The sequence below is a fragment of the Macaca mulatta genome, chromosome 4, assembly GCF_049350105.2.
Source record: "Macaca mulatta isolate MMU2019108-1 chromosome 4, T2T-MMU8v2.0, whole genome shotgun sequence".
NCBI classification, from domain to species: Eukaryota; Metazoa; Chordata; class Mammalia; order Primates; family Cercopithecidae; genus Macaca; species Macaca mulatta.
Genome location: NC_133409.1, coordinates 135,539,072 through 135,555,114, shown reverse-complemented (window position 1 = coordinate 135,555,114; position 16,043 = coordinate 135,539,072). Strand labels below are relative to the sequence as shown.

Sequence of the window (16,043 nt, the reverse complement as noted above, 5' to 3'; positions counted from 1 at the left end):
TCCCACCTTAGCCTCCTGAGTAGCTGGTACCACAGGTGTGTGCAACCATGTCTGGCTAATTTTTTTTTATCATTATTTGTAGAGACGAGGTCTTGCTATGTTGCCCAGGCTGGTCTCGAACTCCTGGGCTTAAGCAATTCTCCTGCCTCGGTCCCCCAAAGTGCTGGGATTACAGGCGTGAGCCACCATGCCTGGCCTACTGCAGAGTTTCTGACTGAGTGATCCCCAAATGATGCTGGTGCTGTTGGTTTACGGGCCACATTTGAAGAACCACAGATCTGGAATAACACTTAGGGCGCAGACTCCTAGTGCCTGGATTTTTAAATTATACTATTTTCCCTCCCTGCATCTGAAGAAACAACTAATGGTAGTGGCATCAATAACAAAGTCTACTTTGTAGGGCTTTGTTCTCTTTTCCTAATTTGCCATTACTTTCACCTGTCCCTACTGACACAGCCAACTGTATGATAACACAGAAATCAGTACAGAACATCGGAATTATAATTTTTTTTTTGCTCGTTGTCTCTGGTTTTTTCATATGTGGAATAGGATACCTGTTCTACATAGGTTGTTGTGATGATGTAACAATGAAATAACATATCTCAACATGTCCAGTACAGTGGTTGACACAAAAATGGTATCTAATCAATCTCATGTGTTTTAGCAAAATATATTTTAACAACCATAATTTATTACTATCTTTACGTTAGCAAAAAAAAGGTAAGAAATACTTACCATGGAATTATCTTTTGCAGATTTACATGCTCTTATATCTGGAATGTTTTTCTCAAACAGTTCCAGGAACCATTTTTTGGATTTTGACCAGTTTCTACATGAGAAAAAGACATATATAGAAATTAATTTGAAAGCACTTTAGGAATAACAGGTCACAGCATAAAAAACAGATGTCTGTGGAATTAAAATTATTTCTCCAAATTTATTCTTAATTTTCAGGTATAATTTCATGAAAGGTCTACCTTTGGAATTATTAGTCCACAAAGACAATTGGGGAGGCAGAGCAACTCCATTTTAGTGTCTTTTGTAAATAATACTTCAGAGTCTCATTGCATTGGTGCTGAATAAGAAGGCAGAACCCACAACTTGCTTGGTCTGCCTTTACTGTGGCTGCTGTAAGTTGTAGGAGGATGAAAACCCAATGCACGGAATCAATCTCTGATTTAAGCCGTGAAAAACAGACTTGCTCTAATCTTCTAAATCTTGTCTGAACAGTCACCATGGTAGATGAATGGCCTATGTAGGCTATGGTCTGAATGTCTGTGTCCCTCCCAAATCTTTATATGTTGAAATCCTAACCCCAAGGTGATGTTATTAGGAGGTGGGGGTGTTTGGATGGTAGCTAGGTCATGAGGCTAGAGCCCTCATGCAAAGGAGTAGCACCCCTATGAACGGGGTCTGAGGGAGTCTGTCTGCCCCTTTCACCACGTGAGAATGCAGTGAAAAACTGGGAGTCTGCAACCTGGAAGGAGCCCTCACCAGAATGTGAGGATGCTGGCCCTCTCATCTCAGACCCCCAGCCTCCAGGGCAATGAGAAATAGCCCTCACCAGAATGTGACCATACTGGCACGCTCATCTCAGACCTCCAGCCTCCAGGACGATGAGAAATAAATTTCTGTTGTTTATAAGCCTCCCAGTCTGATACTTTGTTATAGCAACCCAAACGCAGAAAGATATAGAGCCACTGCCAAGACATTTCAAAATCGCGCAGTTACTTTGCATGTGCCTCATTTTACAAACACTTGTCTGAACCAACTGTGAGAAATGCATTTAACCACGCCTATGTTTGCCTCAGAGAGAATGAGGAGCACAGTGTCTGATTCTGAGACTGCTCACACTGATGATTTAGCAGGAATCTTAACTGTAGCAACGAGTGCAATAATAATAAGCTGTAGATGGGATAAAAGGCCTCAAAATACATTCTTAGTCCCATCGATCTCTTTCTCTCTTTTGTTTTTGTTCATCACAATAAGAAAAGCATCTCTCTTCCTTGGTCTTCCCTCAATTCACATACAGACACCAAAAACAGGTCATAAGAAACAGCTTCTCTCCCACTTAAACTGGGGTTACATCTACTTAGAACAGAAAAATGAGAGGTGTATCAGTTGCTGAGAGAAGCTTGGTCAATGAATTAATTATAGGAAACAACTGCTACCTTAGAAGACACTCTGGCAACTGGGAACCATACTCAAAATCTTCATCATAAGCTTGAAAATACTGATGGAACTCCTTGATTTTCTTCTTGTTTGTGGGAAACCAACTTTTATTAAAGAGCGTATTCACTGTGACTGGATAAAGGAGATGTCTACAAAGACAGAAACACAGAAAGTTAGACCCAAAGACCAAAGAAGAAAGGCAAAGGATACAAAGCAGGGTGCTATTTCATAGCGATATATGAGGGGCAGATAATAGGTGACAGATTCTCTTGGGAAAAAGTCACTCTTAAGAAGTTTTGATATTTGCTTACTGTGGTCAAGATAATACAGGGGGAACTGAAACTGTGGTTTGATTTATCTGAAGATATTTAAATGCTTTCTAAGCAAGCATATTAGACTCTGACAAATATGAGATAATAAATACATTGATCTAATACAATTCAACAAGAATTTATTTAGCAGATAATAGTAGCTAAGATATAGTCCATTCCTTTAGACAGCAACCACAACAATGACGACAAAAACAAAAACAAGGAATCAGGGCAATATTAGTCACCAATTTCCTAATTTCTCACAGGATCCCATAAATTCAAACTACTGCCTATTGAAATACAGTACATATCATCAATAAGTTTTACCATTAAGATAATAAAGTGATTACTATAGCAAACTTAAGATAAAGAATATAAAATATTGTTAACATGCCTTAAAACACTTAACACTTGTTTATTTAATTTTTATTTACCATCCCTTCATAATCTCATTCACCCAAAGTTTCAAAAATATCCAGGAATATTTTGTTCATTTCAATGTATTTGTTTCATTATAGATACTGGGTACGCTTCAGCATATTTTTTAATTTGGTTGTTTGTTTTTGTGTCCCCCCTCCAGCCCCCACTACTGGACCTCTAACAGAATGTTCACTGTCATTCTGTTTGAGTCTGAACTGCAGAATCTTGCCTTGGGCATTCCAGGATCCTGCTGAGATGGCAACGTGACTCAGGTAACTTCAACTTACCAAATCTCTTTATGCACGTGGGAAATTTTTTTCACGGCTCCCATGCCCAGACTTTAACTTTTCCAGAAAGCTTCAGAATGGGGCTGACTCCGTCTGCTGCTCTTCCCTGTCTCCTGGGATCTCCATTAATAAAGGACCCTGGAGCTCAGTCCTGAGGCCCACACTGACTTTGCCTGAGCCACTTGTTAAGTAACACAAACATCTCCTGGACCTTTTTCACCACTTTGTGATTCCATTCTCTCCCCTATCCTCTCAACGTCCTGTCGTTCTAATAATTGCAAATTGTACTGAAGGTTTTATCAAAATTCTAATGGGGAAGTATGAAAATTATAAGAAGAAAATCCATGTAGTTTATACAAAAATGTATGGAATGACTAAGGAGAAATTACTGCAAATATATTACAATGATTGTATTGGCTTATTTGCTCACCATAAAATAGAAATGCTAAACTGAATTAGAATTTAAAAGATTGGTGACACAGCAAGACTCTGTCTCAAAAAAAAAAAAAAAAAGAATTTAAAAGATTAAAATAATCTCTTAATAGCCTAGTTAGGTAGATTTCATTAATCAACCTGACAATGTTTGAAGTCCAATGTATAGGTTTCAATTTTTTATTTAAAACAAAAAGCAAGACTAAATCATATTAATGCATCTATTTACCTTACTAAGTTGTTCAGGTCCATTGTCCCATGAGTGCCTAAATTCTCCAGTTGTTCATGTAATTCTTCAGTCAGTTGCCCCGTAAATTGATGGAGATTGACAGTCCCCATTTTCCCTTTCAACATAATATAGAGTTTTTCATGCAGTGCTAAAAAGACATTCTTTGGAATTGATGCTATGAACAAAGAAAACTATTTTCAAAATAAGCAACGACTCCTTGAAACACACAGTCAATATATCTCTACTATTATTTGGTCAGCAGGGACTACAGCCAAAGTCCTCCCAGCACATAAGATCACCTCCCGTAAATAAAAGTAGATAAAGACTCAACATATTCTCTGCCAAGTGTGGTGGCTCAAACCTGTAATCCCAGCACTTTGGGAGGCCAAGGCAGGTGGATCACTTGAGGTCAGGAGTTCCAGCCCAGCCTGACCAAACATGGTGAAACCTTGTCTCTACTAAAAATAGGAAAATTAGCTGGCTGTGGTGGGCACCTGTAATCTGAGTTACTGGGGAGCCTGAGGCAGAAGAATCACTTGAACCCACAAAGTAGAGTTGCAGTGAGCTGAGATCACACCACCGCACTCCAGCCTGGGCGACAGAGAGAGACTTTATCTCAAAATAAACAACAAAAAAGATTCAATGTATTCTGTGAGATGGTGGAACTTTATTCACTTTAAGGGATAATCTATAAATGGATGATTAAGAGAGCTGGTATTTTCAACCCTTCTCCCTCCAAATCTATAGTCCAGATACATTAAAAACACATATTTTACATATCCCAGCATTTCAGAGGCTGTTCTGTCTGCTCAGAATGTTCTCTCCTTCGTTATACCCATATCTACTCCCACCCAATCCCACACACTTATACCTATGAGCTTTAAACTTATGCTGCACATTTCTATTTGTCCTTCAAGTGTCTTCTTGAATATTACTTCCACCAGGAGACCTTTCCTAACACCATGAATAGCTTTCAGCCCACTATTTTCTTTATATTAGTATTCATGCTCCCTCTACAACACACTCTCCTAATTAGAAATCGGGGTTTATTTTTTACTCATTTCTTTATATTTTTCTTTTACCTTGTTTTATTGACTTTGAAGTAACTTTTTCTTTAAAAAAAAATTTAGATTCAGAGGGTACATGTGCAGGTTTGTTATATGAGTATATTGTTTTATGCTGAGGTTTGGGGCATGATTAATCCTATCACTCAGGTAATGAGCACAGTACTCAATAGTTTTTCAACCTTTGCCACCTGTCCCCCTCCCTCCAGTAGTCCCCTGTGCCCACTGTTGTCGTTTTATTAAAGTAACTTTTTCAAAAAATAAGTTTTAATTTTGTATTTCATTGTGCTATTACGTGTAAGTTACATTTTGTGTAAGTTAATGAAAAACAGTTTTTAGATTTCCTGAGCATACATCTTCTCTATGGTTGGGGAATATACGGGAGGAATGGGAAGCTGACTTAAGAATAAATATTAATATATTTTATCTGTTCAACAGAAATATTTAAGCATGAAAGTCCCCAGAGGAGGCCCAGGTGAAAAAAACTCAATCATTTCCATACACCTCTGTTAACTTAGCAAATTTTTCTAAAGGGATATGTGACTCTACAGATCAAAGGCCTTCAAAATATTTCTATTATTTGATCTGAAATTCCATAGTCCAAGTATCAAGAAGTACCAAATAATCAAAGAATTTCACCAACAAGTTGTGATATCATGCATGCAAGAAGAAAAAAATATATATATAATTCTATTGATTACTGGTAGTTTTTAAAACAAACTTTCTTATCTTAATGGTAAGAAATGCACAAAAGGTTACATGAAAAGGAACCAAAGAAGAAAAAAGGCAGAGAGAAAGAAGTCACAGAGAATAGAAGCAAGCAAAAACATTGTGAAAGCACAAAAAAGAACCAAACACAAAATGAACCAGCTCTGCATTCCAGGGAGGACATGTGGCCCCAGTACACACATTTGCAGCCTAGGAAGAAATGAAGGCAGACAGCCATACTGGAAGCATGCTGACTGTACAATCTGGCAGTCTCTGAAGACAGAGGATTTGTGAAAGGGCAAGTCAAGCTCCCACTTACCATAACAGCCCTACAAAATATGTCAGGAAATGCCACTGTAAAGGATTTACTAAGCCATGGAATTCTAGTTTCAGGGACTGAATAGCATGTAATCAGTCCAAGAGCTGTAGCCTGTAGAACACTGTACACACAGCGGTGGAACAGAATTAGTGACATCTTGGAAGCTGTAACATGATACAGATTCCAAATATTCTCTAAAGAAAACATCAATGAGGTAACCTTATCACTTTCACGTGTCTAATTCAAATCTAAATGTATGAGGCTGCCATTCATTTGTGTTTCAATGGCCAAACTCTTTTACCCGTAACTCTTTCCTCTTCTACCCATACCTCAAGAATAAAATAGCGGACCCTCATCATTCTTGATAGAGGAGTGAGGATGTACTTTTTACCTAAAACTACTCCTGGATTCCAATGTTGGATTTCGAATGGACTATCTAAAAATATTCTTTACCTGTATGATAAACGATATTTTGCACTGCTAGTTCAAAATCTACTTTTTTGGATTTTAGAAACACATTAATTCCTTCTTCTTCAGTAACAAAGGTCATTCGGTTTCCCATAGCAAAGACTGTAAATATTGGTCCATACTGAAATAAAACAAACACAGATTATATTAGTAAGCATTTCTAAGCCATGTTTAAGACCTTTCTCCTCAAGAATCCTAATGTTGAAGTTACAGTCAAGAGACAAATTATTATATTTGGTAATTAGTTATAAATTCTGATTGTTTTAGTCAGATCTGAATTATATAAATTTTAATTTGTTCTGTCCTGATATGTAATGTTCCCTTTGATCATTTTATTGCCTATTTGTAGCTTCCTTTCTTGTAGTATGAAATAAGTAGAAAATAATCATTATAAATAATTAGAAATTATATCAACATTGTGACATTTAAACATTGTTTTCAAGATATTAGTAGACTTATAAGCAACCTATAGCTGAATATTGTTCAACAAGAAAGTTCAAAAGTGCCAGCTGGTTTACGGAAAATCTATGGTTATTCAACAATGTCTTGCAATCGTATACACTTTCCTAATCTGTTCACTTTCCTAGTTTTCAAAATGACTATTTCACCTGTAATGAAATTCACCTGTAATGACTATTTCAACCTACCCAGCCTCTCCACTCTGACATAGAGTCCCTGCCTTGTAACTCACTGGAAAAATGGAGCCATCAAGTAGCAGTTTCAGTTTCTCATTACTAAATCCTGCAAGGTATATACATTTGTACCCATTCTCCATCTGTTCCCTCCTCTTAACATGGATGGAAGTTCCTGCCCTTGTGAAATGTCAACACTTCTCCATTTGTGTTATGGATCCTACACTCTTGCCTTCTCTTTTCTACATTTATGCCTCTCTCTCCTACATCATTAATTTTCCCCTCTTTATCAGATCACTCTTAGCAACCTGTAAACATACTGTGTAGCACAGGGTTTGATATCAGGGGTTTATGACCTTGCTGGGAAAAGAAAATATGTCATTCATCTTCATTGGCATCTAAGTATAATTTATCAGTTTCTTCAATTATGAATGTGGGCAACAAACCACAATCTTTTCCATGACTCTATCATCAAAATAAATCATCATACTTTCATACTCCATTATAGTATTATACATATCTCAAGGCATAATTTCTGCTCATCACTACTTCAGTATTAGTCATTTCTTTACCTCCCAAGAGATGGCACATGATTACTCCTGCAACACACTGTTGGGTAGTACTAGGCAACTTGCAGGCCCAAAAATCTTTAAGCCACCAAAAAAATGAAGTCCCATTTTTGTACATTAGTGATCCAGACAGCTACATTGCTTTCTAACGTTCCTATCTATAATTGTTTGTTAACCAGTACTTAGAAGATGATTTATTTTCACTGTTAAAGTTTTGTTCAAATGAGAATTCTTAGCTTCCCATTAGTAGGTAACTTTTTGTAACATCTATAAGCACCTGGCCACAAGTGTAGACTAACCACATTCAAATACATTGAATCAGCAGTTGAGATAATTGTTGATGTGAGGCATTTAAAGTAACAGCAATATAATTGCAGAGTGAAAGATGGTCATGCACAGTGTTAGAAATTATGTAACAGGGTTTTTGTTGTTGTGTTGTTGTTGTACTTGCTTTCCTTTTGTTCTTTTCTTGTATGCAACATCAGCAGCCTCAGTATTACGAAGTAAAGGCAGGCACACATGGTATGTTGTAGAAGTGGTGCTTGTATATTTTTAAAACTTTTTATTTAGAGATAATTGTAGATTAACATGGGGTTGTGAGAAATGTTACAGAGACAGCCTACATATCTATTACTCTGTTTTCCCAGTATTAACATCTTGCAAAACTATAGTACAGTATCACAACCAAGCTATTGACATTGATAGTCAAGATGCAGAATATTTCCATCACCACAAAGATCTTAAATGATGCCCTTTTATAGCCACCCCCACTGTTTCTCCCACTCCCACCTTCTCCTTAATCCTTGGCAACACTCATCTGTTCTCCACTTCTATAACTTTGAATTTCACTATGTTATATAAACAGAAGTATGTAGTATACAATTTTTGGGGACTGGCTTTTCATTCAGTGTAACTCTCTGAATGTTCATCCAAATTGTGTGTATCAATCATTCACTTCTTTATATTTCTGAGTAGTATTCCACAGTGTGAATGTACGACAGTTTATTTGAACATTATGAAGGCTGGGCTAGACATCCCACTGCTTTGTGGGTCTGAGGTAGGAGTATCACTTGAGCCCAGGAGTTTTTGAGGTTGCAGCGAGCTATGATTTGCACCACTGCACTCCAGCCAGGGCAACACAGCAAGACTGTTTCTAAAAATAAAAACAATAAAAATGAATAAGGTTGAAAGACAGTGAGATTCTTTTCAGTTTGGCACTATCACAAACATAAACATCCGTATCTGGGTTTTTATGTAAACATTAAGTTTCTCTGTGATAAATTCCTAGAAGTGCAATTGCCAGGTCATATGGTTGGCTGTGTGTTTAGATGTTTAAGAAACTGGGAAAGTGTTTTCTGGAGTGGCTGTGCCATTTTATATTTCCACCATATGTATAAGTAATCCAGTTTCTCTGTATCCTTACCAACATTTGGTGTTGTTGCTATTTTTATCGTTGCCATTCTGATAGATGTGTAGTAGTAGCTCATGATTTTAATTTGCTTATCTCTAATGACTATTGATGTTGAACATCTTTTCATGTGCTTATTTGCCATCTGAATATTCTCTTCATTGATACATCTTGTTTATGTCATCTGCCCATTTTCTAACTGGATTTTGTATTATACTGTTGAGTATTGAGAGTTCTTTATATATTCTAGATATTAGTCCTTTGTTGGATATGTGGTTTGCAAATATTTTATCCCAGTGTGTAGCTTTTCTTTAACTCTTTTTAATGAGCTCTTTTACAGAGCAAATGTTTTTAAATTTTGATGAGGTTCAATTTATCAGTTTTTCCTTTTATGAACTGTCCTTTTGGTGTTAAGTCTAAGAGCTATTTTCTATCCCAAATTAGGAAGATATTCTTCTATATTTCTTTCTACAGGTTTTATATCTTTACGTTTTACATTTATGTCTGTTATCTATTTTGAGTTAATTTTGTATAAGATATAGGACTTTGGTAGAAATTCATTTTGTGTGTGTGTTGGGGGTGGTTCTTTGTTGTTGTTTAGTTTGTTTTGGCTTACAGAGTCAAATTGCTGCATCACCATTTGTTTACAAAAGCCATCTTTATTTCATTGAATTGTTTCTGCACCTTTGCCAAAAACCAGTTGGCATACTTGTTTGGATCTATCTCTAGAGACTTTACTTTGTTCCACTGATCTTTGTGTCTATCCTTCTGCCAGTACTACATCATCTTGATTAATAATAGGCCTTGAAATTGAGTGGAATGATCCCTCTTATTCTATTCTACTTTTTCAAAATTGTTTTATTTATTTTAGTTTCTTTGCCTTTCCATATAAATTTTAGAATAACCTTGTCTATATCTACAGCAAATCTTGCTGGGAATAGTATTTGCATCAAACCTGGATATCAGTTTGGAGGAAACTGACATTTTTAATATGTTGACTTTTCCAATCAGGAACACAGTATGTGTCTCCCTTAAGACCTTTGATTTTTTTCATCAGTGTTTTGTGGATTTTAGCATACAAGTTCTATATGTTTTGTTAGATTTATACCTAAATATTTCTTGAGTTATTATAAATGGTAATGTATTTTTAATTATGGTTTCCACATGTTCATTGTTCGTATGTAACCAAGCAATTGATATTTTTATGTATACCTTATATTTATTCCAGAGGTTTTTGTAGACTCCTTGGGATTTTCTACATAGACAATCATGTCATCTGCAAATTAAGACAGTTTTATTTCTTTTTTCAAATCTATATGTATTTTATTTTATTTTCTTACTTTATTGCACAGGCTAAAATTTCCAGCACTATACTGAATAAGAGTTGTGACAACAGAGATCTTTGTTTTGTTCCCAATCACATGGAAGTATTTAGTCTTTAATCATTTAAGTGTCCTGTTAACTGAAGGATTTTTGTAGATGTCCTTTATAGAGTTAGGAAATTTCCCTCTATTCCTTATCATGAATGGATATCAGGAATGGATATCAAATTTTGTCAAATGCTTTTTCTGTATCAATTATGTACTTTTTCTTCTTTAGCTTGTTAATACAGCAGCTTACATGGATTGACAGACTTCACTTGGTAATTTGTCTTATATATTGGTAAATTTTATTTGCTGATATTTTGTTATTTTTGCATCTATTAGTATATTCATAAGTAATATTTGTCTGTAGTTTTCTTCTGTACTATCTGTGGCTTGATATCAAGGTAATGCCAACTTCATAAAATAGACTGGGAAATGTTTCTATGTCTTCTACTTTCTGGAAGAAATAGTATAGAACTCATAGTTAATTCTTTTTTAAACATTTGGTATAGTTTTCCAATGACACAATCTGGGCCTAGAGAATTCTTTTTGGGAGGTTATCAAATTACAAATTCAATTTTCTTAATAGTGTAGGGCTATTAAAATTATGTATTGTATATTGGATAGTTTTGTTAGAATATGTTTTTCTAGGAATTGATCCATTTTATGTAACTTGTTAAATTTCTCTTTGTAGAGTTATTCATAGTATTTTCTTATCATCCCTTTTGATGTCTGCAGTGATATTCCCTGTTTCATTCAAACACTGGTCATTTGTGTTTTCTCTATCAGTTCTGCAAGAAGTCTGGCAATGTTACTGGTCTTTTCAAAAAACCAGTTCTTTCTTTCATTGATTTTCCTTATTTTATTTTTTTAATTTTCAACTTCATTGATTTCTGTTCTTTACTATTTCCTTCCTTCTGCTTTATTTGGGCTTATTTTACTCTTTTTTAGAAGGAGATGATCCTTGAAAGTTTATCAGTTTCAGATTTTTCTTTTCTAATATAAGCACATAGTGACAGAAACTGTGATACATTGTATTTTTATTTTAATTTGGTTCAATCTATCTTTTATTTTTCAAGAGACTGGGTTAAAATATAAAGACTCCAAAAAATTGAAAGGGATAGAAAAATATGTATTATCCAAACAGTATCCAAAACAAAATTGGTGCAGCTTTAATAATACAAGAGAAAGTAGATTTTAACTCAACATAGACGACTACAGGTAAGACTTCAAATATCACTTGGAGTGGCTTAAAGGAGGTACCCTTCCCAAGAGCTGTTCTGCAGACAAACTGCAGAAGTTGTCTAATTTACCTATTTTACTGTAGGCAACTTTATCTTTTTGGAGACTGCTTGACATTTAGATCCTATGCCCACATTTTCAGAATTTCACATTCTACACCTGTTGGTGGGAGGTAGACACCATTTCCCTGATTAGAACCTGAAAAATAATGATGCTTTACTGAGCCAATATTTTTCCAACAATTTACTTAAACTATTTATTGAATATTTTTACAAAATACCAAACTTCAGCCTAGTACACTTTGGGACACTGTGTTTTCAAATAATGCCTCCATTGTGTCAACAAATAGATACTTGTAGATAGCTGCAGATAGTCTATACTATTACGTGTTTAAAATAACTTTCTTAGAGTGCCAGAAATTTTATCAATGTCTCATTCTTAAAAAATGGTAAATTTTAATCAACAAAAGACAGATATAACCAGGCAATTTGAAGCATAAACAAAATCCTCTGTCTCAATTATAAAGTACAAAGTATCAGGTTTGCAATATGGGTTTTTCTTTTGTAATAGAATTTCGTAACTAAAGATTGGGTTCTAGCCATCTCAAGGCTCAACTCAGGTAGTAGTATTCACTACCAAGCTGACACGGTTGGTAGCAGAATTTGGTTTTTCACAGGCTATAGGATTGAAGACCTTTGATTTTTACTGGGGCTGGCCAGGACCTCCCTCTATTTCTTGCCTTGTAGTCCTCTCTATAATGACAGCTCTCATCATCAAAGAGTGTAAACTAGGAAGGCAATTGAGTCTGTTATCAAGATGAAAGCCCTAATCACAGAAGTAACATCAGATCACTTGTGCCATATTCTGTTCATTAGAGGTGAGTCACTAGGTTTTGTTGACACTCAAAAGGAGGTGATTACACAAGGGAATCATTGTAGGATCATTGCAGGCTATCTTAGAAATCTGACTACCCCATGTCTGTCGATGAGGAAACTTATTAAATAAATGCCATATCCATGCATCTTCAAAGAAAAGAATTAGGAGTTCTATATGGTACTAATATGTAAAGAGTAAATACCTATTGACAAAGGAACAGTGTGAATAATATGACATATTCTGCTTATAAGGTGGAAAATAATTCTATAATTCTATTTGCTTGTATACAGTTAAAGAAACTATGAATCAACATATAAGAAATGAATTACAGGGTTGCCAAGGTTGGGAGTGAGGAGTGAGAACTGGGTGGAAGGGAAACAGAGGTTGAAGGGACTTTTCCTGTAGTTTTTATATTTACAATTTTTTGAACCATATAAATGCATAATCTATTCAAAGATTAAATACAAATAATACGAAGATTATTTTGTGGTCACCAAAGTTGTCTCTTTTCAGTATTCTAGAGGGGCATGAGAAGCTGAGAGTATTAGCTAATGATGGAATTTTAGAAGTTTTTTCTTGAAGGTTCAATATGCCATAAGTAGTGTCTTATGCGGTTGCCATTTAGATGCAATTTCGCATCAAGTCTACTGAGTACCTGTTGCAGCCACTGCAAAAACTCAGAATGGAACCTCCCACCCAAGATTTGGTTTGGATGTCAAGACAGTGACTACATTTACACACACACACACACACACACACACACACACACACACACCCCGACCCCCCGAGAGGGTATGAAGAGGTTTATTTCATACATAATGAGACTTCTCTGGGGAAAGTAGGGCAGTCCTCTCAAGCTGATCTGAAAATGATTTGAGAAAACAGTGAAGAAAGACAGGTCTTAGGGTTTTATTATGGTTAGGGGGTAGGCTGGTGTGAGCCTTCCTGCATGAAGGTTGGGGTTTGTGCGGTTTGAATCTCTCCTGGCACCAAAGGTGGGAGCACCCTGGCTTTTTTTTTTTTTTTTTAAATCATACTGCCCAGATTAAGGGTACAAGAAGAGGCAAGGGTGAACCTTAAAAGCTTTTAGTAGTAAAACATCAAATAAAGCAGTCGTATTCTTTTTTTTAAAGAGATAAGGTCTTGCTCTGTTGCCCAGGCTGGAGTGCAGGGGCTCAGTCATAGCTTACTGGAACCTGGAACTCCTGAGCTCAAGCAATCCTCCCGACTCAGCCTCCCGAGTAGCTGGGACTACAGGCGTGTGCCACTGGACCAGGTTAATTTTTTTTATATTTAGTTTTTATAGAGATGACGTCTTGCTATATCTCCCGGGCTGGTCTTAAATTCCTGGCCTCAAGCAATCCTCCCATCCCTGCCTCCCACAGTGTTGAGATTACAGGTGTGAGCCACGGAGTCCAGCAATAACTTGTTTTGTTTAGTCAGGATAGCAACAGAGACCTCACAAATATTTAGCCTTCTGACACAAGCTTGTAAAAAAACATTGCTTAAAAATTATCAAAATTATATGCGTAAAGAAGGCTGTGGGAGACAAAGGAGTATTTCTTTAGGAGATATAATTTTTCATCTATCAGACAAGCAAAAATTGCAAAGAATTATGGCATTCAGTGTGGCCCAGGATATGAGAAGTTAGGCAATTCCATACAGTCAATGGAAAATAAAAATTGCATATTCATACACCATTTTCCAAAGGTAACACCTTCATATAAACAATTTCAATGTGCATGTCCTTTGACTCAGCAATTCTACTCCTAGAAATGTATTCTGAGTAAACAATCAGATAAATGCAAAATGTACAACCACACAATCAATACATGCACACACACACCCAAGAATGTTCACTGGAGCATTGGTTGAGAGAAAGAAAAAAGGTTGGCAGCAACCTATAAACCCAACTATTGAGATTTAAGTAAACTAGTGTATCCTCCTATGACAAAATATAGCCATAAAAGGAAGATTCAAAGTATTTCATGATACAGGAAAGTTATTAACATTATATGTTAAAGTCAAAAGGACATAAAAGAGTATTACACTATTATTCCATTGTTGTTCATTAAATAGTTGTAAATACATAGGAAAAAGACCAAAATAATATAAATACACTAAATTTTTACAGTATTTCTGGTGTGATATGCTGGGTTATTTTTATTTTCATCTTAGTTCTCTTTAATTTTCTATACCTTTTTTACTAAATTGGAATCTCAGAGATTTTGAAGGTAAATGATCAGTGGCAAAATAATGCTACTACGTATAAATTAATTCTACAAATTGGGCTAACCAGAAGGAAAACGGGTCACCACAGAAAGTATTATAATTCATAAGAATAATGATAATTAATATGGTACAAATTTATTAGACAATCAAATATCATAAAATCTTTGTGACTGGAAATTGAATAAAAGACTTAAATTGAATTAACTTAAAAGACATTAATAAAGGTCTGTTCCTTAAAGTGCTCAGACATTTAAAAGATACTTTCAAAACAAAAACATCTAGTACAAGGAAGATTACTAGTCTCCTCAGGCCGTAGTGAAAATGGAGCACATCATCATCAAATAACAACGTCAGCTAAAAATACAGAGCCTGTTTATTTTGTATGAACCAACTGTGCAAGCAATTTGTGCAATACTTTGGTGTTAACTCCGATTTGGATACGAATTACTCATTTTCACAAACTTAAATTGGATTACACTTTATCTTTCCCAATTACTGCAAACATTTACTGAACACGTATACATTTGGAACTTCGATGAAGTAAAAACATGAAAAGTTAATCTCTACTTCCAAAAATGTAGATGCACGCTGCAATTGTATGTCATTTCTTTCGCAAAATTTTGCACAGAATACTGCTGTTAATTGTTAGTAGAGGATTTCAGAAATGACTAGATCCTTTAGTTGAGGCAAGCAGGTATGTTCCCCGTGTTCTAGCACTGCACTTAGGAGCCAATGAAAGAAAATTTTAAAAAGAAAGCAGAGTCTCCTCTGGAGACCCCGCCTGCCACGACCACATACCTTGATTCTTGCTTTCTCTATAAATTCTAGAGGGGCTTTCCCAAACTCAAATCCAACTCCAATCCAAGGAATCCAGCCCCTGATGCACGGGGGTCTACGCAAATTCTTCCGCTGAAGGAGTAAGAACAGAGCAAGGCAACCCAGGATTATAATCACTGTTGGGAAAATTAGTTCCATGTTTTTGTCCGGCACCTTCCAGAATCAGAGAAGTGTGAAATAGTCCTGCCGTCCTGGCACTTGCTTCTTTTTTACGGGCTACGGAACCTGCCAGGACTCTCAATCTTTCTGCTGCAACTTTTGCAGCTCTCCTTCGTAACTGTAGCTTCCTTTCTCTGTCCCAATTTTTAGGTGATTTTTGCATTGTCGTTCCCTCCCACTTCCACTTCTCTTTGAATCTCAGCCAGCGCGGAAAAAATGCAGGGAGGGGCAGGGCAGGGCTAGGACTGACGGGCTAGAACTAGTCGCGTTGCTATGGAGACCGGAGGCGGAGCCGCAGCGGGCCCCGCGGCCGG

General features: G+C 36.2%; 1 protein-coding gene across 3 annotated transcripts in view; it reads right to left on the bottom strand.

Annotated features, from left to right (window-relative positions):
- The window catches only part of CYP39A1 (cytochrome P450 family 39 subfamily A member 1), a 105,591-nt gene extending 89,590 nt beyond the window's left edge, over nt 1-16,001 (bottom strand). Inside the window, exons 1-5 of one of the 3 annotated variants that reach the window (XM_001102611.5) lie at nt 15,532-16,001; nt 6,396-6,531; nt 3,852-4,026; nt 2,172-2,321; nt 736-829 (exon numbers count right to left, since the gene is read on the bottom strand). In XM_001102611.5, coding sequence (XP_001102611.3) covers nt 736-829; nt 2,172-2,321; nt 3,852-4,026; nt 6,396-6,531; nt 15,532-15,708 — 732 coding nt within the window. In that variant the 5' untranslated portion in view covers nt 15,709-16,001. 3 annotated transcript variants of the gene reach the window in all.
- Nucleotides 16,002-16,043: the final 42 nt, after the last annotated feature.